Raw genomic sequence first — 20,680 nt, forward strand, 5'->3', positions numbered from 1 at the left:
CAACCCTCTCCCAGGCTTGCCTTTCCCAGCTCCAGGGACCAGAACAAGTATGGAAAGGGCAGGCCCAATCCAAACTGGCCACGTTTGCTGGACTCCCTGCCCTACAGCCCAGCCGAGCCAGGGTGAGTTTCAGGAGATCCGCTGAGAGCAGAAGGCAGAGATGCCCAAAGCAGGAGCTGCTCCAGGGGCAGCAGGCTGGGAGGGAGAGCAGTTTCTCACGGGCTCCGCTGACTTCTGCACTCCAAGACCTGTCCCTGGTCTGATAGGATTCAAGGGGTCCCTACCCTGCATGCTGCACCTTCTCACGCCCTTCAAGCCAAACCTGGCACGCTTTGCCCTTCACCCAACCTTATCGCAGGGCCTGGCCCAGCACAGCCGGATGGGAGGAGAGCAGATGGCCTGTTCAAGTCCTTCCCATTTGTTCTCTCTCAAGACACTTTCAAAGGAAAACCCTGGAGGTCATTGTTCTATTTTCATCAAGCGAGGGCATCCAGCACGACTCACATTAGGAGGGGCTGTGCTGAAGGCAACCACTCAAGGAGAAAGGTCTGACCAGAGGCTCAGATGGAACAAGCAACCCAAAGTCCAGTCAACCACGACCACATCTCGCCCACCTGTCCTGGTTTTGGCAGGGATAGAGTTAATTTCCTTCCTAGTAGCTGGTACAGTGCCGTGCTTTGGATTTAGGACAGAACAATGTTGATAACACACCGATGTTTTAATTGTTGCTAGGTAGTGCTTACACTAGTCAAGGACTTTTCAGCTCCCCATGCTCTACCGACTGAGAAGGCTGGAGGTGCACAAGAAGCTGGGAGGGGGCACGGCCAGGACAGCTGACCCAAACTGGCCAAAGGGACATTCCATACCATGTGACGTCATGCTCAGTACATAAACTGGGGGAAAGCTGGCCAGGGGGGGCCGCTGCTTGGGGACTGGCTGGGCATTGGTCAGCAGGTGGTGAGCAATTGCACTGTGCACCACTTGCTTTGTGTATTATTATTATTATTACATTATTATTATTATTGCTATTATTATTTTATTTCAATTATTAAGCTGTTTTTATCTCAATCCACGAGTTTTTCTCACTTCTACTCTTCCAATTCTCTCCCCCATCCCACTGGGGCAGGGGGGAGGAGTGAGCAAGCGGCTGTGTGGTACTCAGTTGCTGACTGAGGTTAAACCACAGCACCACCTGCCTGGAGTATCTGTCCATGGCTGATGAGACACCTTAAATGCTTCACATCACCCCCACCAAGAATTAAAAAAAAAAACCCCAAAACAAAAACAACGAAGAACAAAAAACCCAAACCCCTGCATCTGCCCTCTACAACCCATCCTGGCAGGCCCCTCATCAGGAATCGTGCTTTGCAAGCGTCAACATTCAGTGGAGATGGTGCTGGAGTGACTCACCTATGGGTGGCCTTACAAGGAGCTCTGCCATGCCTCGGACACATCAGGCTCAGTGTGCGCCAGTAGGTCAGGCTGGCTTTTTCACCCCCACACCCGGTGGCCTGCAGCATCTCAGTGCACACAGGCAGGCAGATGGCCAAACCTCTGCCAGCTCCGGTCCCCCACCGCAGCTGTCACCACCCTGCCTGCAGAAAGGGCTCCAACAAGATTGTTCTGCAGATCATGAAGATGGCACTTTTGACACCATGGGTTTTTTGTCCTGTGCTTCCCAGTCATGATGTTTCAACCTGTGCCAGGAATGTCCTGAGGGCTTTACTGAGACAAACGACTTGAAGTGTCTGTATTCAACCCCAGCTTCTTCAACCGCGTGGTGCTGTGCTGCTCCTCTCCCAGGGCCTCAGTCCCCCCAGCATTACTGTGTCAGAGCTGATCTGTCCCATCAGGTATCCCCCAGGAGGTGGGATGGCAACAGGGACGGACAATGCCATGAGTCAACAGCCAGATCCTCCTCTCTGCAGGAACGCCACCAGGGGTGCCGACTACCACCAAAGCCAGGGGTGGGGGGGAGAACAACAGCAGAGGAGCAGAGTTGCTAACACAGCTATAGCTGCCAGCTCCTCCTCCAGCCACAGAAGTGCAAAAGGAACACCACACATCTTCTGGGGTGCTAGTCCACCAGTAGCAGATGCCCACCAACGAGATGCACAATAAGGACATTGCCAGCAGCATGGCAAGACATGCAGCTGCCAGAATTGGCCATAAGTGAGAAAACTCAGAGCCATAAGTAGGGGCCCCAATCACAGATATGTAACAGCAAAAAAAAAAGTAGGTCCACCAAGCCTGCAGACCGTGATACCTCTAGTGCAGGGAAGAGCAGCAGCTGCCACTGAAAGCCCAGGGTGAGATTTTTCAAAGAAAGATGCAGTGAACATGCCAACCCATCACCAAGGCAGAGCTGCAAGTAAGACCCACTGTGCCCACAGAGCCACCATGCAAAGCCCAGCTCTGCCCTCCTGGCTGGGCTTTGGGTCATCTCAAGGTCCTCAGCACCCCAGAAGACCATCTTCCACTGTCACCACTGCAGCTGAGAGGGCTTTTCGTGCCCACACAGCTCCCTGGATGGAGATCCCTCCCTGTATAAAGATGGTACAGGGAGGGACCACATGACCCATCCTGACACAGCACTTCAGTAAACACCAGGCTCCATCCCAGGGCGCGGTGCAGACAGGTGGCAGAGAGCCACCAAAACTCTGGCGCCGTGTCACTCGGGTCGGACGTTTGCTGCTCCCCGGCCCTCCCCACACGTCCTCAGTGCTATCTGAATTTCTCCCAGGTCCAACTCCGTGCTTCCCTCCTCTGGTCCCCGCTGGGTTTGCTATCTTTAAAAAAAATAAATCTACACGTGTTTTGTGCTCATCCAAGTTTTCCTCCATCTTCTAGGCTGAAGTTTTCCTGCTGGCCCCAGGAGATGGACCTATTTCAGCCCTGGTCAGTATGTACCACCATTACCTCTTCTGAAGCACCTGTGCAGAGCCCAAGCCTTCACTGGGCACTCCTTCTGTTCCAAGGGCACAGCTTTCTAGGAAAAACCTTAACCAAAAGTCTGTGCTAACACTGACTTGGGGGGGTGGGGGTGGGGGTGGTGTGGTGCGTGTGGAAATCAGCATTTCCACTAAATGGTACAGACAGGGATGAAGGAAAGAGGAAGAAATACAGTTTGTTTTCATTCACCCAGGAGTTGCGCAACAGACTGAGGTCCTCTGCGTAGCTGTAGAAACCCCATGTGCACAGCAATGTCTCCACGCTGGTGAGGTCACGCAAGACTTACCTTCGTCAGCAAATAAAAGAAACAGTCGCCAAACAATTTAATGGGGAGAATGTTCTCCAGCTCTCCCTTATCCTTGAGCACAGACTGAAACCATCCCACTCATGTGAGCTCCATCTCCCTCTCACAGGGATGCCAGGAGAGCACGGCACTCAGTACGTATCTCGTGTGCTCCCTACCTCCACAGGATCATGCTGCCGTGATGCATCAGGGAGGTCCCCTGGGCCCAGATCAGTGATGCAGTTGACATCTGCGAGTTCTTCCTAGCCCAGACCTGACTGTCGTCAATGCTGCTGGGTGGGAGTATCCCTCTGCCAGAGGGAAAGCTGATGACCTCTCGGCATGGTGGGGGATGTGGGGCAGCTTGGAGAGATGCTGGGAGGGCACAGCATTTCCCGTGCTCCTTGCAGAGCAGGGACTGCCATGCAGACTGTCCCAGCATCCCCTCCTCTCTCACAGAGGTTTCTCAGGTTGCATTTGCAGTCTAGGGGACTGCACCCAGCTCTCAGCCTGCCGTGAACAGATGTACAAGATGGTCCAGGACCTGACATGCAGAAGGTGCTGCTGCATCCTTACTGCTCTGGTCCTGATGGTCCTGGAGCAGCCGTGGACACAGCAGCTGGGACAGGTTACCCAATGCTGTGCTGGAAGCCTGGGGGACACTAAGGAAGAAAGCCAGGTATCATCTCCAGGGGCTCCCACGCCTCAACTTGGGGCAAACAGAAGGTAGTATAAAACAAGCTTTGCTCCTGGTCCTGGGAGCATAGAAATTAGGTGCCTTCAGCCTGCAAGCCCTCTTGCCCCCACATCACCCTCATGCTGGCTGTTATCTCAGACGCTGCCACATAGGTGGTGCTTTGTTTGGCCAGGGCACATGGCACCATCCTCGGGGCGTGGGCAAACTGTCCCACAGGTCACTGGAGGTGTGCCAGCTGCTCCAACCTCTCTCCCGGACCTGCCCACGTTTCAGATGGGTGAGCAAACTGTTGTGTTTCTGGAGGCCCTTACCATAAAGGTTACAGCTCCCATCCCTTTATTTTCTTTAGGCTGACCTCCAAGCATTGCTAGTGCTTCCTTCACCGACCACATTAGCCACCTGCCTTTGTTTAAACAAGCGAGGCAGTGAGGCTTTGCCGGGCTGGCACCCAAAGTGACAGCTGCTTGGCAGAAACTGCAAAGGGGAAGCAAATTTTGAAGATGTCAAGCAAGTTCACGTGCCTTTGGTGGCGCTAAACCCTCTGCAGCAAGACCAGGATGCAGCCCAGCAGGACAAGACGTGCCCTGTGTGGCCCCAGGGGTGCACAAGGTACATGAAGACTTGGGCATCCCCTGCTCCTGCCTGCTGCCCTCCCCAAAGTGCAGCCAAAGGGCTTGGAAAATTTTGGATCTCCTTGAGGGGAAAACCAAAGTTCCCACAAATAAGCAAAAAGTGTTTACAACTCATTTGACAGCTTTGCATGGCTCAGTTGCAAAATAACTTACCTTGAACATCCTTGATGAAATGAATCCCAGGGTGGGTGGGGTGCACACAGCCAAATCCTGCAGAGGATTCACAGGGTCAGGGAGAAGAGACATCGCTTTGCACCACCTCCCATCAGCCCAGCAGGATTCACACGTGGGGACCATCCATACCACCTTCTCGCTGCGTCCCTTGCTGGGCAATGTGCATTCACGGTGGGGTGGGAGAAAGGGGAACCCTGTCCAGCCTTTTCCCCCCTCATTTACCTTTAGGGACCACTTGGAGCATCACCTGCCCACAGCCCCAGGCACAGCTGGGGAACAAGGACTTTGCTCTACAAGGCACAGTGATGGTGAGCTGCTGCAGGGCATCCGTTTCCCATGGCATGTGCTCAGCTTGGCCCTCACTGTTGGTAGTGGCACAGCAAGCCTGAAGCATCCTAGGGGTGGATGTCCTAAAGGAGCAGCTCATAAAGTAGCTCCAGGCCTGTCCTGACAGCTGAAATCCTCTGAGGGAAGAGCCCCAGGACAAGCCACCCCCCTCCTAGGACACGCAACCCCCGAGGTCAAGCATCATCTGCTGCAGGCAAGGAGACACACAGATGCTCCTTGTGCAGCTTTTGAGTTGCACCTTAGAGCTCCTGGAAAGGCTGTGGGGTTTTGCAACAACAGACAGACACCACATGAACAAAGTGGGTGACTTAAGCAAGCATCTTGTATGGGGAAAGAATGAAAACTTGAGATTGGGAAATTAAATGTTCAAGACTTTTTTTTTTCTTCTTCCAAAAAAAGTCCAAGCAATTAATCAACACTTAAAACCACTTCCTCCACCAAATGGTATCTAAAGATTACAGTATTTTTGCAGTCAAACACTGAGCAGCAACAATTTCCTGATTTCCTGTGCTAGCGCTTTCCAAGCAACCAAGGTGATGCTAAAGGATTTACGCGTTACCGGTATGTACTCCACGCGTGACTGAAAACACTTTTCCTCTAACATGGAAAAAAAAACAAATTAAAGGCTTTTTATGCCAGGGTGAAATTAAGACATCTCCCCTGTTAGAGCCCATTTGCTTTCCAGTTTTTGGTTCCTCAGGGCTAGAAACTTGCTGTAGTACTTTGATAAGATGTTCACATAAGGATAGGACTCCAGACCTCGGGATTTTTAAGAAAGCAGATTTGAAGAAATGCTAAAAAGCATCATTTGGCAGTTTTATGCTTTGTAGCTTTCCTTCTACTCTTTGCAGAGCTCACATCGATGCTGTGGTGGGCTGTCACAGACAGTAACACCGGTTCACCAAATCTGGGCTCTGCCCCTGGCGCGACCTGACCACACAGGGACAGGAGAGCCAGAAAACCTTCAGGTTTCTGAGCCACAGAGACCTACCAGGCACCAACGGCAGATGAAAGAAGCCCAAATTGACTTTTAAAGCGGTAAAAGGAGATGCTGCTCCTGGCTGAGGAATGAGCAGTGGGTTTCTGCCCGAGCCAGCACAGCCAGGATGAACACGAAGGAGGAGGTCTGCACGTACCATCCAAACATCAGCTTTGGGCATGGTCCAGCCATGGACCTTTTGGCCGGCACAACAGAGGAGCCTGGGGTCTGCACTGGGCACAAGACAAGCTGTACAGCTGCTCCACACCATTACTAAGCTATGAGGGTCCAACCACCAAGGCTCCCTTGCACCCAGGTCAGCTGGAGACACGTCTTCACCGACGCCAGCAGAGCAAGGGGAGGAACAGTTTCTGCTCCAGGGAGCTGGAGGAAAACGCAACCCTGACGCCAACTAATGTCTGATGAACTTTGCCAGGATACAGGAACATGATAAAAAAAAGAAGTTGCAGCACTCAAGCTTCCTGCGACTACATGGCATCTCATCAACGACTTGCAAAGAGGAAATATATTTGTGGGAGGGACAACTGCTTAATGTGCTCTCCCACCCACCTCTCCTTCCTATGGCTCCAAATTTCCCCACTGGGATTCAGCGTCTATTGAGCAGACATGCTGAGAAATAGGATATTTATCTACTAAAAGCTAAACACCAGAATTTCAAACTGCTCTGGTCCAAACCAAGCAGTGATTTACCATTATCCCTTCCTTAAAAGATTTCTGCTTTTTTAGTGATCACTACCTAAGGACAGAAATTAGGGATTCTGTAGCCAGCCATGTAGTCTGGTACCACACTCAGAAGTACTACATAAAAATACACATAAACGTTGTTTTAATTAACTTAATTTTTTCCTTAAAACGCACAGATTTCAAGATTAGAGAAACACACCCAGAATGGCTCTTGCTATCCAAAGGAACAAAGGAGCTTTGAAAGAGTTATGTGTTTCTGTAGACTCGGAGACAATATCCACAAGTCCCTTCTTGTAGCAAAACTTAGAGCTCTGCATGTACAACCAAGGTCATTAAGCTTTTTATTATTATTATTGTTAAAAGTGTTTTGGTTTTGTGTGGGGTTTGTTGTTTTTTTTTTTAACTTGTTTGGGAGTCATACTTAAGCTTTCCAGTATAGATAATTGTTCATGATGAGACACACTCCTCATTACATGAGTGTTACACAAGGAAAAAGGGCAATCCTAATGCAGCTCTGCAACCAGGTGTTAGAAACAGCATTTTAATTTATCCCTGAAGACTTAGCGTACTTTCAATGCTCCATGAAAATGTCAGCTTGCTCCTTAGCGGGAAACTGAGTGTGAGGTGTGCAGAAAGGATCAGAAGGGGGAAAAAAGACGACAAATTTCATTACACTGCTAGGTAAATCCATAGTTTACCCACACCAGGAATTGTGTAGGGTTGATACAATTTGCTCACTAAAGCCAAGCAATAAAAGGAAGATATTCCAGGGAAAACATCAAAACACCTGAAAAGGTGAGCTGGCATTCCCCCCACTGGGAGGGTGGAAAACACCCAGCCCCACCAGCACCACTGCTGAATTAAAATCCAAATTAATGCAGAAGATCTAGAACTGAGCATCTCTTCTGCAGGTCCATGAATCACACTGCGGAGGCCACTGTCACAACTGGACAGAGAAGTCAGCTACAGACATGGTCCTACCCTAAGTGAACACACTTCTGAAGATGTCATGTTAACGTGAGGGCAGTTTGTTCTGACCCAAGGAAGTCCTCCTGTTTCTAGGAAGTAGTATTCACGTTGCTCCCAAGTACGCCTTTCTGGCTGAGAGTCTTCGGAGATCGCAACCAAAAAGCCAAGACTCACGTTGACGTTGCAAGTGCAGTCAGATGTTCTGCAAAGTTGGCACCGCAGAGAGAGAGAGAGACTGGGTAGCAGCCAGCATCATCCCAAGCTGCACCAGTACAGAGGAGTCAAGCACACATCACTATAGATTCCCTGAGGCACAAGAACTCCCTGCAGAAACACAAAATTGGCTCTGACACACAATAATATTATCTTCCCTAAATGCTGAGCAGAGCTGGAATTCACAGCTTTTCCCAGAACCCAGATTCTTTGTTATATTCCCACATTGCCAAAACAAAGCTAGCAACAGTCTCTGCAGATAGGACCAAGATACCGCCATTTAAAATAACATCAGAGACGGAAAGGTGGCTGACCTGAAGTAGCCTGAAGTTTAACTTGTCCCCCAAGAACAACAGCTACAAGCAGCTGGGATTTCTGCTGGACATACTGACACTGAAAGTGCCTTTTTTGATGGAGGTGGCCTTGACTCACACCCAAGTTGCTGCCATCATACAGGCTACAAATGGCATTTTCTGAGACCAGCTGGACCCGTAACTCAGGCTGCCAGCATCATCCTGCCTGGAGAGAGGACGAACTCAGATGAAAATAGTTTTACTAGCAAATTTTTCAATGGGTTTTCATCATCCCAGTGTGTTGTTATAAGAGTTCAAGGCCAGTGGTCTCTGTCTCCTCAGTCCCTTTAATAACCCACTCCTTTGTTTCAGAGGCAAAATTTGGTAGTTAATTTATGATAGCACCCTATGGAAGGGCCACTTGGAGATGCAGTACAGGTTTTCCCCCTCCCACTAGTCCCAAAGAAGCTGTCAGCAATTCTCGTCACGTTTTATTTCCCCACAGTTAATATTACCAATTAACTGACAACTCTACCTGAGTAGAAGCTGGGAGCACCTACCACTTTTCTTCTATTTTTCCTTTGCACAACACCTCTGTGACACAGGCCAGCACTTTCTCAAGCATTTGAGAGAGCTATTTAATGTGGCAGGAGAAGTGTGGAACAGAGCAGCTAAATGAATCTAGGTCTCTAAATCACAGGTTAGTTAATTTTTCCCCCTCTGTCCTTTTGCCTATAGCAGACATGGAGATTGCTACTGTTCCCCCTCCCTGAGTAGCGATTTTATTGCTGATGCACTTTGCTATGTCAGCTCTGCCCTTAGACTTTGGCTGTATGGCCCAGGCTGCCTTGCTACCCCACCATTCGTCCCTGCTCCCATAAGTCCTTCAGCGAGGCAGCCTCAGCCACACATTTCTTTCTCTTATTATGTAAAATTAAAAAAAAAAAAAAAAAAATCACTTTTACACTCCCTTGCCCTTAAGCGATTGCTGCTTCTTGGGAGCCTCAATATTGCAACATAGGGAACAGCTTGTCCATCAGCTGCCAGCACTGTTCCTTCTCAAAATCTTATTCTTTGAAGAAAACCGGAGTTTTAAAGCAAGTGAAAGTAAAACTAACGCTATTTCATCTGCCTGAAACCCTCCCTTTGACCTTACAAAGCAGACATCACCAGTCTGAGCATGATGAAGCACACAAACAAAACAAGCTTCACAAGAAGAGTGGAAAAAAAGAGGTGCTGCTCACCAGAGCTGTGCTGCACTCTCCTCTCAGGCAGACAGCAGTCCTGCCTCCCCCTCCCTTGCCTGTACTTCCTGGCTGCAGATGCTGCTGGAAGCACTCTGCTGCTGCTCAGTGCCCTCCACCTGTGCTCTTCCCTCCCTCCACGCTGCCATGGCCTGAACGTCATGGCACAACACCACTGAAGACGCCTCATAGCACTCCAGTAGCAATATCCACACAGTAGCACGATCTGTGCCTAAACTCCAGGAATCCCTCCTGTATGCTTTTATCTGTTGACAGGTAAGTCTCCGCCAGCTGAAAGAGGGCATTTAAAGCTTGGATTTTAGCCCTCTGGCCAGCATTCAACCCAGGAATGAAGTCCTGCAAGCAGAACCTTGGAGCACGTTACCCTTCTGACAGGCTTTTCCTTTTTCCTTAAACTGCTTTTGTTTTTACACAGTTCCCCTTTTCAAAATTAAATGCTGGCTTACTTTGGTCTTTTTGGTTGTAGGATTTTTTGGGGTTTTTTTTTGGTCGTCCCCACCCCCCCCTTGCTGTCTTTGCGTTTACTGCACCAGTGAGGACTGCAGATCTAAACACAGTTTGGTCACTGGTACAGAGCAGCTCTCCAGTGATTTTACAGCTGGTCCTGTGCATCATCCAGGACCAAGCTGAACTGGTTTCTTTCTGGGGGGTGTCCTGTCCAGTTGCTCCATGAAAACAGCCATTTATGCATCAAAAAGAGAAACTCCAAACATGACATTTACCCAACACAAAGACTGAAGCCTCCTGTCAGGCCAACGTACCTGTTCTCACCTGATATTTGACTATCACTGCTCGTGCTGCTTGTATTATCCTTCTCTCATGCCCATTGTATCAATATTCTCTTTCAAAGCCAGTTTGCTGTCTCCCCACCTCCAAGCTTACTCCTAAGACTTCTGACATTTCTGCAAAGACAAGTTTAATCAGTCCACTTCCCTATTCCTTCAAGCCCTGTTTCAATCAAATACTATTATTCAGTCTGTTCTTCAGCATTTCCTAGGGAGGTGTTGCCAACATCTGTTCCATTTGCATCACTAAGGACAGACAATTTGTTTATTTTTCCTCATAGAGCACGAATCATCCCCAGCATAGTGCTTTCCCTATCTGTGGGTGTCTCTTAGCTCAAAAACAAAGCCTGGAGGACAGTTTTATTTAAAGCCTCACCAGCTCAGCTCCATTTTGATTGAGAGGAAGGCCATCACTGAGGGACAGCCTGCTTCTCTGCAGGCAAGGGGGCCTGAAGAACCAAGAAGTGCTCAAAGCAGCGTTAGACCAAGGCTGCCTGAACAGCGGTGTGGGACACACAGGGTCTGGGCAGGTGTCTGAGCAACCCTAAGCAGGACCTCTAGGACCAGGTAAGCTTGAAGACAGCTTTTACATGTTAGCTTACAGCACTTGATGTCCATTCTGCACAGGCTATCACATCTCAAGCACATCCAGAAGAGATTCCTACTTGCTTTCATCCAAGCTTCACGGCAGAAACGCACTCAGCATCCAGGGCTTCAGCTTCCAGCCTTCTCCAAGTCTACTCCAGAGGCTGAAGCATCACAAACGTATTGGAGCCACCTCCCTTAACCTTCATCCCTAACCCTCACCCTTAAGAGAGTCATCAGCTTTTGTTGGGTGAGCAAGCCTGGGACCTGCACAGAACTTGGTTTGAAAAAAAATACTGAAAATGCTTCTTTTGAAGGTGTTGGACAGCTCCAAGAGACAATCCCCAAGCAGCCGGACTCTGCTGCAGGTCTCTCCCACGCAAGCTGCACAACGCCATGCTTCTGCAGTTCTCAGCCTGCTGGATCAGAGGGAACCCTGTGCCAAGGGGCCACAAAAATGCAAGGGGGCTTTCGCCACAGTCTGAAGAGGGTATCTGAGGAGGAAGGGGAGCCATTCTTGTGTCTGCAAGCAAGAAGGATTCCATCAGAAGCAAACTCCCCTGCTGAAGGACAGGATGGGATACAGGGCACATGGCTGCAGACCAAGTGAATTCCATCAGGCAAGGTGATAGGGAGCCACCATATAGATTCCCACCACAGCTGCGGTATGTCTCTGGACATAGGTGTCCACATACATCAGGACATAAGTCCAAGCCATTTTCATTGTTATCTACAGGATGAAATGAACTGCACCACATAGGTCCTCCTCTTACGAACTACAGTTTCAGCAAGATGAATCTTGTCTCACTAATGAGCCCAAGTTCTCAGGCTGGGGGATTGCCTGCAGCCAGTGCCAGGGTTTCTGTTTGCTTGCCAAGTGTTTTGGCTCCGCATGGATGCAAGGCACAGAAAGAGTTCTTGGATCCTGGAGGGTTACTCCGAGAGATAACCCAGCTCATCAGGTCAAAAGCTATGGGGATGGTAACACAACAGGGGACAACAGAAGAGGCTGATCTAAAACTTACTAAGCAAAAAAGAGCTAGAATAAACTAAAATGAAGTGCATCTCGTTTGAGCAGGAGAAAACAAGGTGAAAGCTGAGACTACAGATGAGACTGAGCTGAAGAAGAGGCTGGGGGGCAGGAGGGAGGGAGAGGAGGAGATGGGGTTATTTGATGCATCCAGCCTCTCCCACCCTAAGAATGCACAGAAGCCGACAGCTAAATCAGAAATACACTTGGGGTAGTTACTTTGTTTAACTTTGCATATTTCCTGGTTTCTTAGTGGAAAAATGTTTCGATCTGAAGCTTTTGTAAAGCTGACATGCCTGGCTGCTTCAGCTGCTGTGCAGCCCTGAAAAGGGGATCTGCTATCTGGAGCATCAGACTTGGAGTGAGAGCTGGTCCTCGAGTTAGTGAGCCACACTTGTTTATGTGACTGAGAACAGTTTCTGTGCCATGAAAGGAAGGAGACAGAACTAATTTATTGCCTTTTCCAGCCAAGGGAAGCGTGACAGCAGATGGCTCAAACATGAGACAGTGCAATCAAAGGAGCATTCAGCTGGTGCGGTTCTGGTGGGGCTGCAGGACACCAATATAAGTCAGCACATGAGAATACATACCAAGCTTTCCTGAGTCCTAAGCCTAGTATACTCAGCCCCAATCAGGCCAATAACTGACCCCCAAAACCACTGAATCTTACAATCAAACTTTGCCTTCTGCTACAGAGCTATTGTATGGTAATACAAGCAGCCTCTTTTTAATAGGCAGTACTTAGCAAGTGCTTAGCAGCACTATACATGAGATGTTGCTCCAAGGCAAGATGCAGTTAAAGGTCAGGATAGGCAAGGTCCAATCCTTACAGGAACGACATGAGCCATCAGAAATAAAGCATGTTCCCTCCACCCCCAAAATATTCCCTCCCTGTAACACCACTTCAATCTGGTATTTCCAAGGCAGCACCCCAGAGAGAAGACACATTCTCCACATCCTTACCAGGGAGGAAGCAGCAATTACCAAGAGCATCACCACGTGGAGTGCACGAATGGCTGCAGGAAATCTGGTTATAAGAACCTGGACGTGCAAAGGCATAAAAGCCTCACTCCCCCAGCAGAAGCACAGCAGATTTCAGCTGCCAAACTGGCTCCTTATCAGGCACTCTGTGGCTCTGGTAAGCTATTTGGATCAAACCTCACTCACATCAGTTCTCAGCAGGCTGCTAGCCTAAAGAGGCAGCCTGCCCTTTTTCTTATTTTCTTATTCCTGTGCTGAGATCAAAGGCTATAGCTGGACTCACCTCGCATCCTGCAATGACAATCCACCAAGAGAAGTTCACTTGACAGAGATTTCTTAAGCTGAGTTAACACAGCCTTGAACACCCACAATCCTTGGATCACAGACCATTTGCACTACAAGTCACATGCCACGTTGAAAAAATACACCGTGTTAGCTAGAAAACATACCAAGGCCTGCTTCCCAGAACACTACAGCAAGGCTTACCTGAACACCCTTCATGCACGTTCACATTCATTTGTGTGAAGTGAGGTTTTTTTTTTTTTTAACACTGGCATTTGTATTCGTGTGTGGCATGTGTACTTGACTACTTTCAAAGGTAAGCATTTCGGAGCTGGCACCACAGGACTTTGGGACTGAACTGCAGAAGACAGCCAAATTTATACGTGGCCCCAAGTACAGAGATTTACCTGTGAGGAATGTACTCATGCAATATGAGGTTGATGTACTCATACCACTCTTTTCACAGAGAACTTTTTTTTCTTTTTTTTTAATCCTCCTTTTCTTCAAAATGATTCATATCCATCATCTACCACAAAAATGCTCAAAACTCAATACCCTTACACAAATTCCACAGTCTCAGCAGTATTTCCACTTTCTTCTGAAAAGCACCAGCTGACTCAAGCCCTTTCCATGCACATAGTTTAGAGCACACCACACACACGTCTTTCCAGAGCAAATAGTTGAAAACCTTCTCACAAATCCTAGCACAAAGGCTATCAGACAAACACTTTGGCGTGAGGTGCCGATTCTTAGTGCCAAACTCAAGCAAGAAAAATTAAATAAACCTAAATTAAATAAAACAAGGTCACCTCTAGTAGAAACAAACGGCACCATCTTCAACATGCACCTCCTTTTGCCATGCCAGCCTCACCTGTTGCTGAAAACCTGGAGACGGTTGCAGTGGGAAACAGAGGACAACCTGAACATGAAGGCTGGCCAAGACAGCCAAAAAGAGTGCTTTGATCCTCCAAGGCATCTCTTGAGTTACATGGAAAAACTGCCCACGGAGCAGCCATTCTCTTAGCATTGCTTTCCAGGCGCCCTTCATATTCCTTATTTAACACCTCCATAGCTCTCAACCCATCACTGTTGATGAATAATCTGCTCTGAGCCTTCTCCTCTCTTACCATTGTTTTTTCTCTCCATGATTTGATCCCCTCCTTCACTCTGAAGCCCTACTCCGACATAAGTCCTCCCAACCAACCCTGACCTCCGCTTCCATAGGGAGTCCCATGACAACCTGCACTTAATGCTCAACACCTCTAGCCTTTTACCTCTTCTTGCCTACTTTTTTCACCCAGCATACCCCCCCCAAGAAAAAAACTTGGAAGCCACAATCCTCCGAATTTCCTCCCTTTCCTGTAACCACAGCTTTCTGTTCTTTTACCTTCTTGACTTACCTACCAGTCATGCTCCATCTAGCTCTCCCAAGGGTCACTCTCATACTGTTTCCTTTACTGCTCTACTAAGCCTCTCCTTTGGCTTTTCCTTAATAAAGGAGCACTATAATATCCAAAACTCACACTCTCATCCCACATGGTTTACCCATTTTTGTCTCTAAGCCCACCAAGAGAGTTACTGACAGCTGCTTCCCCAGCCCCCTCCACAACACCTCCCATACAGTTTCAATATCAGTACTCCAAGTGAAATGGCTCTTGTGGAGGTCTCCAATGACATTATTTTACAGAGAATCCACAGCAAGGAACTATCACGCTCCAGAGGGTTGGGTGCAGAGAGGACTGGCCCACCCCCACCCTGCTATTTTCCCCAGAAATTTGATAAGGGCTTTCTCAGCCATTTCTTTCTCCTTTAGCTCCTATCTCCTAGCTCTCACACACACAAAACATCTTTCCTACACATCAAGTCCACAGGTTGTACCTCTCTGCCAGACCCTGTTACCTACTGTTCAGACATGTGGAAAAAACATTGAAGAAAGACTATTTGATATGTTTAGTATGTCCAAAATAGCCACCCTTTTTCATCCTCTTCTTGTCAACACAAAACATACCTCCAGCCTAGTCTGCCACTGGAGCTTGTAAGCCTGAGGACTATCATCAACATGTTCTTGATGCCTCTCCAGCATGAAACACGGTGCTATACTGGACCTTGGTAAGAGGGTGTATATTTGTATTCAGGTAACAAGTGTTGATCAATCCAAACTTCAATACTGAGACTTTTCTGTGTACTTTAAGAGTAGAGGCTACCGATAACATTCTCTTTCCAGAAAGTCTGTATTTTCAATCTTCTACCCGAGTGACCTGCTCCTCAAGAGCTTTCCTAAAAGGCCATGGAGGTAAGATGTATCACATGCAGCAGTGAAGAAAAATGCCAGCATGTAAGCTATTTCCAATCCTAGGTACAATAAACACCTGCAAGGCATCTACTCCAGGTAGCTCTGCTATCAGCAAAATGGCGATCTTAGCTTTAACCCCTGTAGGTGAAGCATGTCTAAATGAATGTAGAATTTCCAAAATTGGTAGTTGTATCTATACCTTAACACCACACTAAACCACTTCAGTCTCTACTGATGTGCACACTCGTCTGGGATTAGATGAGAAATAGCCTATCGAAGGAAAACCTAACATAGTTTACCATTCCCAGCTCGCGCTGATTGAGCGGAGCAGCTTGAAGTGCAGTACATCCCTAAACCCACCTTAACGCCACAGTGGTTAGATGTCACTTCCGATACATATCAGATGTGAACAGATCTTGCAAGATGTGCATCTTGTGACTACTACAGTACACTCAGTGAAGTGTACGCTATCCTGTGAAGTACATGCAATGTGTGTACCATTTTCACCCTGGGTTGATTTCCAATCTCAAGTAAATCACACAGCTATGACCTCTCTAGATCCCATCATAACACAGATCTGGATACAAATAACTGCCACTGATAGGTTTAACAACCAAGCCATCGTAAACAAGTACTGACATTGGGTAGTTTTCCTGGGTCAGAAAGGAAAAAGACCACAGAATTCCACACAACCAAAGCCTTACTGCTATCCCCAACAAATTCAGTGACTCCAAAGCCACCGGAATGAAACCAGTTTCAATTCATTCAAGCCACCACAGCCTATCATAACATGCCCAAACTTGAGCCACCAGGAAAATTTCCTTCTAGGATAAAGTAAGACTTTGTTCACTAGCCACAGATAACTAACACCGAAGTACAGATAGGAAAGCTCCTGCATTTTGAAGGACACTCCATTTTAGCTCAGCAATGCAAAGGCGCAGCCTGCGAGACTAAGAACAGACCACACAAAGTTCTGCCTCACGTGATACTAATTAGAAAGGATTAATTTTCTTCAGCAAGATTCAGAACTTTGGAAAGAACAAAAGCTACACATCTGTATGACACAGCCAAATCCAACCGCCCAACATAGCCAAATCCAGCTGCTCATGCCTGCACACCAGAGCCTCCCAAAATGCTACGATTGCTACGGAGCCTGTGGGGGCAATGCTCCCAACCATGCAGTTGTACAAACACTCGAGGCTATGGGTGCTTTACTCTGAAGACAGCACGAAACAAAACGCAATTTTTCACATTTCACATTGTGCTGAAGTGCAGCCTGCCTCATGGTGCCACCATGTAGAGGATGCAACCTACAGTTCACTTGGAGAATTGGAAGTTATTCTAAAAATAACTTTGTTATACATAGAATCTGAAAGTTACTGAGGCTGAATCAACAGATCACCACACATTTTCCTGAAATACCTTGTTCAGTCCTCTTAAGTAATGTTCAACTCAAAATAACCTGGGGTGGAATGGATATTTGGGTTAAAGAAGGCAGCAAGACAATATATTAAGTCTGAGGGACTACTTCTGCAAGGAGGGAGGAAGGAAGTCCACCTTGTCTTCATACCAACTCCAGCCCAATGACAACCACCAACCTGTATGTTCCATACACAGGGCAATGCGAGGGACCAAGCTTTCACATTAGATGTAATAGAAAAACATTCTTTACTCTGCAAGTGTCTTTACAAATATATATTTATATATTTAAGCCCATTTCAGGCCATAAAAGCCCATAAAAAACAACCAGTACCTTTTTGAACAAGAGAAACTGCAATCCAGAAGTCTGAGGTGAAAGACTCCACCACAAGGGCTGCTTTGGCGCTTCTCTGAAGGCCTCTATTTAGCACATAAAACCATCTTAAAAATCACATCAGCCTTTTATCTGCAAGGAGGGACACCATTTTTACCCCACCTTTACTACTCTCTGTATGAGGTAAACTGGAATCACTTTTACACAATCACTTACTGCTTTAAAAAGGGGATATTGTATCCTGAAGACCAGCTTTTCCAAAAAACATTTGTGAATGGGTTAAAAAGATGCCGCTTGTGGATCTAACCACAATGTGCTGTTGTCTCAAAATAGAAGAAGTTGATACTAAAAAGCTATTCCAGATACATACAAGTACAAACACTAGAGCTGGTCAGAAAGATTTAGTTTCAACATTTTTAAAAAGCAGGGAAAATTTTCTGCAGTGTGGCTTTTGCACTAGTTTCCCCTACCCTCACTTTTCTACCAGTTCCATATACCCTTCAAAAAAATCACATCTGTTGTAAGAGTGCAAAGTCCATCCAAATCTCATGTTTAAGTTCACTATCACTACACTTTAAAAATCCTGATGGCAAATAAAAAGGTCTCAATTTAACTTAGCAAAAGTGATATCTAGAAAATATTCAACATCAAGAGGTCTTACAAAAAACTTCAGACTACTAAAGCATTCTAAGGCACAGTGTTTTGGAAGAAGTGCTTTCTCCCTTTGGTGTTGCTTTATACACATCACGTGTGTGAGTCCAAGTGATGCATGGAGCTGCAGATGTATGCCATGCCTTCTCCCAATCAGTGAATTCAATCTTCTTCTGCAGTTTCAGACGTAGGCTCCCAACGCTGCATGAAATTCAGTTAGACATTGCACCAGCTGCTGAAACTTGGGTCTTTCTTCAGGATCTAGGGCCCAACAGCAAGCCATTACAGCAAACCTGCAAGACAAAGGCAAATGGAAGACATGAGAACGTAAGCCAGGCGACCACAGTCCCAACTTGAAAATGAAAAACAGCATTTGCCACTAGAAAACCTGCTGACCAGAAAGAGAAGAGGAACCCTGTATCTTCTGATACACGATGCTGAACAACTCCTTCAGAAGACAGCCTCCCAAAATGATCAATAAACGTGCTGTGACTGAAAGCGCTGGTTTGATTTAGGACACAAGTCAGAGGCAATCCAGGAGGAAGCAATACATAATTCATTGGAAATTGCTCAACTATTGTAAAAGCATAGTTCAAAGTGTTTCTGTGGTAGGTTTATGGGAAGGGGATTTAGAAGAACACGTGAGGCAGAAGGTAGGGCCCGTGCTCTTGCATTCTCCTATACCATTAGGATTATGAATAAACACCTCAAGCACTGCCATTTAACTCCATTACACTCAGCACTTCTCCATAGTCTCGTGAGAGAACGGACATTCCTTCTACCCACAAACCTCGTGGCTTCCTACACTGCAGTCCCACAAACACTAAACTGAAAACCCCCGGTCCCTTTGCCTCCCTCCTCCCATCCTGCTGGTCAACCCCATTTCTCCCATGTGTCAGAATAAGGAAAAGAGTTGGGTCAGGATTAAGTGAACCTCAACAACAACAACAACAAAAAAAGCATTTAATTTTAGCTTGAGTTCCTTGACGTAGGTCACTGAAGCCACACAAATACTTACACGACGGTCAGCCTAAAAGGCAGAATAAACAGGCAGGGGAAGGCAAACGCGGCTCTTTTATTGATAAGGCTAGCTTAATGTGCTGGCTACAAAACAGACATTTTATCCTCTCTCCAAAAACGTGCACTTACAGTTCATCAGGGCAGTTGATTGGCTGAGCTATTCGATAGCCATCCTTTAAATAAGCAGCCATCTCAAAGGGGTCAATATCAACATATGGAGTCTGTCCTAAAGTCATCAGCTCCCACAGTGTTACTCCAAAGGCCCACTAAAAAGAAATACCATACAGCATTAACAGAGCATGCTGAATTTTGAGAGCTCCTTCAGTCATTCCACAAAATCAGTCATGAGTAAGCCTACACAGAGTAAGAAAGCTTTACATAAATGCTATATACATATCCAAGTTCAACATGACAATACTTTGTCTTGAATAGGGCCAATTAAGACTAACAGAACAGGTGTTAAGTTGAACTAAAATTAAAATCTTAGTGCACTAAGATTTAAGTACTAAAAAATCATGTACTTACTGCATTTTTCCAGTGTGACATTTCAAAACACTTAACAAATCTAAGGAATATTAAACACTATACTCACTGTTTTGGAAAAAATAACCATTTTATATTACATTTTACCTCTTCAAAACACTACATGAAATTCCTCAAAAAAGATCTGTGAAATTCAAAGGTTCAGAAGAGCATACTGAATGAAACAATAGTTTTTTTTAAATCAGTCATCTGTATATTTTAAGTATATGCTCAGAAGTAGGACTCATGAGAAAAATAAAGATTTCATCTAAGTAAACCTGACAGCTGGATCAGCATTCAACACCTCATTCAGCCGACAATACTTGCCAAAAGGAGCTTAAGGTGATAAAAAAAATAAAATCAATCAATTCATGTGCAAGCACACTGCAAGTAAAATGATTTACTAGCTGGTATCAAGAGACCAAACATAGATGGTGCTGATACTGCACATTGATGATTCATGCTGAAGTTACAAGTGCTGCAAACATCATGATTTATTAAGAAGGGGGAGAATTCTGCAAGCCTCGAAAGATTCTTGGTTTTAATCAAAAGAAACGCCCAACCCCCAACCAAAGCCTTAACTAAGGGATGCTGTCAGTGGGCACTGATGGGAAGCTCAGAGCCAGAGAATGGCAGGGGCACAAATGCGGCCCTGCTCTGAACAGCCATCTATTAGCAGTGTGGGAAGGCAGGGGAGGACATCCTTTTTATTTCCAGTTAGGAAAAATGCTGAGGGACAGGTGGTGGTGCACCTAGAACATGAGAATAAAAGGCGACTCAAGCAAAACTACTTTGAGAATATAACTACGGAATTAGTTATATTGGTTACTTACTAATTCCGTAAGTAACTGGATAAAAATGGCATGAAGCGATATAGAGCTTCATGTCCAACAGAGGGGAAAAAACACAGAATTAAAATTCAACAGGAATCATGTTTTGTTTTTCTACGCTTTGGCTGACTGATAACTGTTGGCAGAGAAGGAACACACTAGATAAGTTTCAAGCCAGCAAAACCATTTTAAAGAAATGCATCCAAAAAGCAAGCCTAGAACACATGCCAACTGCATCTTAACAGGCACCACCTAAATTGTTTGTAAAAGATTTCACCACCGATTAGAAGTTACACGCAATTGGTAACTAGGTTTGTTCCTAGCAAGTAGACAAAAACATATTACACCATATTTGTGAAAAGCATCCAGGTAAATGCAATGATGATATTTAGGGCAGACAGTATTTTCTACACCAAGAAAAACTGTCCATTTTTGCAC

At 46.5% G+C, this 20,680-nt stretch overlaps 1 protein-coding gene across 1 annotated transcript in view; it reads right to left on the reverse strand.

Moving 5' to 3' along the window:
- Positions 1–17,147: 17,147 nt before the first annotated feature.
- RYK (receptor-like tyrosine kinase) overlaps positions 17,148–20,680 on the reverse strand; it is a 58,473-nt gene continuing 54,940 nt past the window's right edge. The window contains exons 15-16 of the mRNA XM_009322903.1: positions 19,020–19,156; positions 17,148–18,163 (exon numbers count right to left, since the gene is read on the reverse strand). Coding sequence (XP_009321178.1) covers positions 18,052–18,163; positions 19,020–19,156 — 249 coding nt within the window. The 3' untranslated portion in view covers positions 17,148–18,051. The remainder of the gene's footprint in view (positions 18,164–19,019; positions 19,157–20,680) is intronic.

This window comes from Pygoscelis adeliae, unplaced genomic scaffold, assembly GCF_000699105.1.
Source record: "Pygoscelis adeliae isolate BGI_AS28 unplaced genomic scaffold, ASM69910v1 Scaffold554, whole genome shotgun sequence".
In the NCBI taxonomy this organism is placed as follows: domain Eukaryota; kingdom Metazoa; phylum Chordata; class Aves; order Sphenisciformes; family Spheniscidae; genus Pygoscelis; species Pygoscelis adeliae.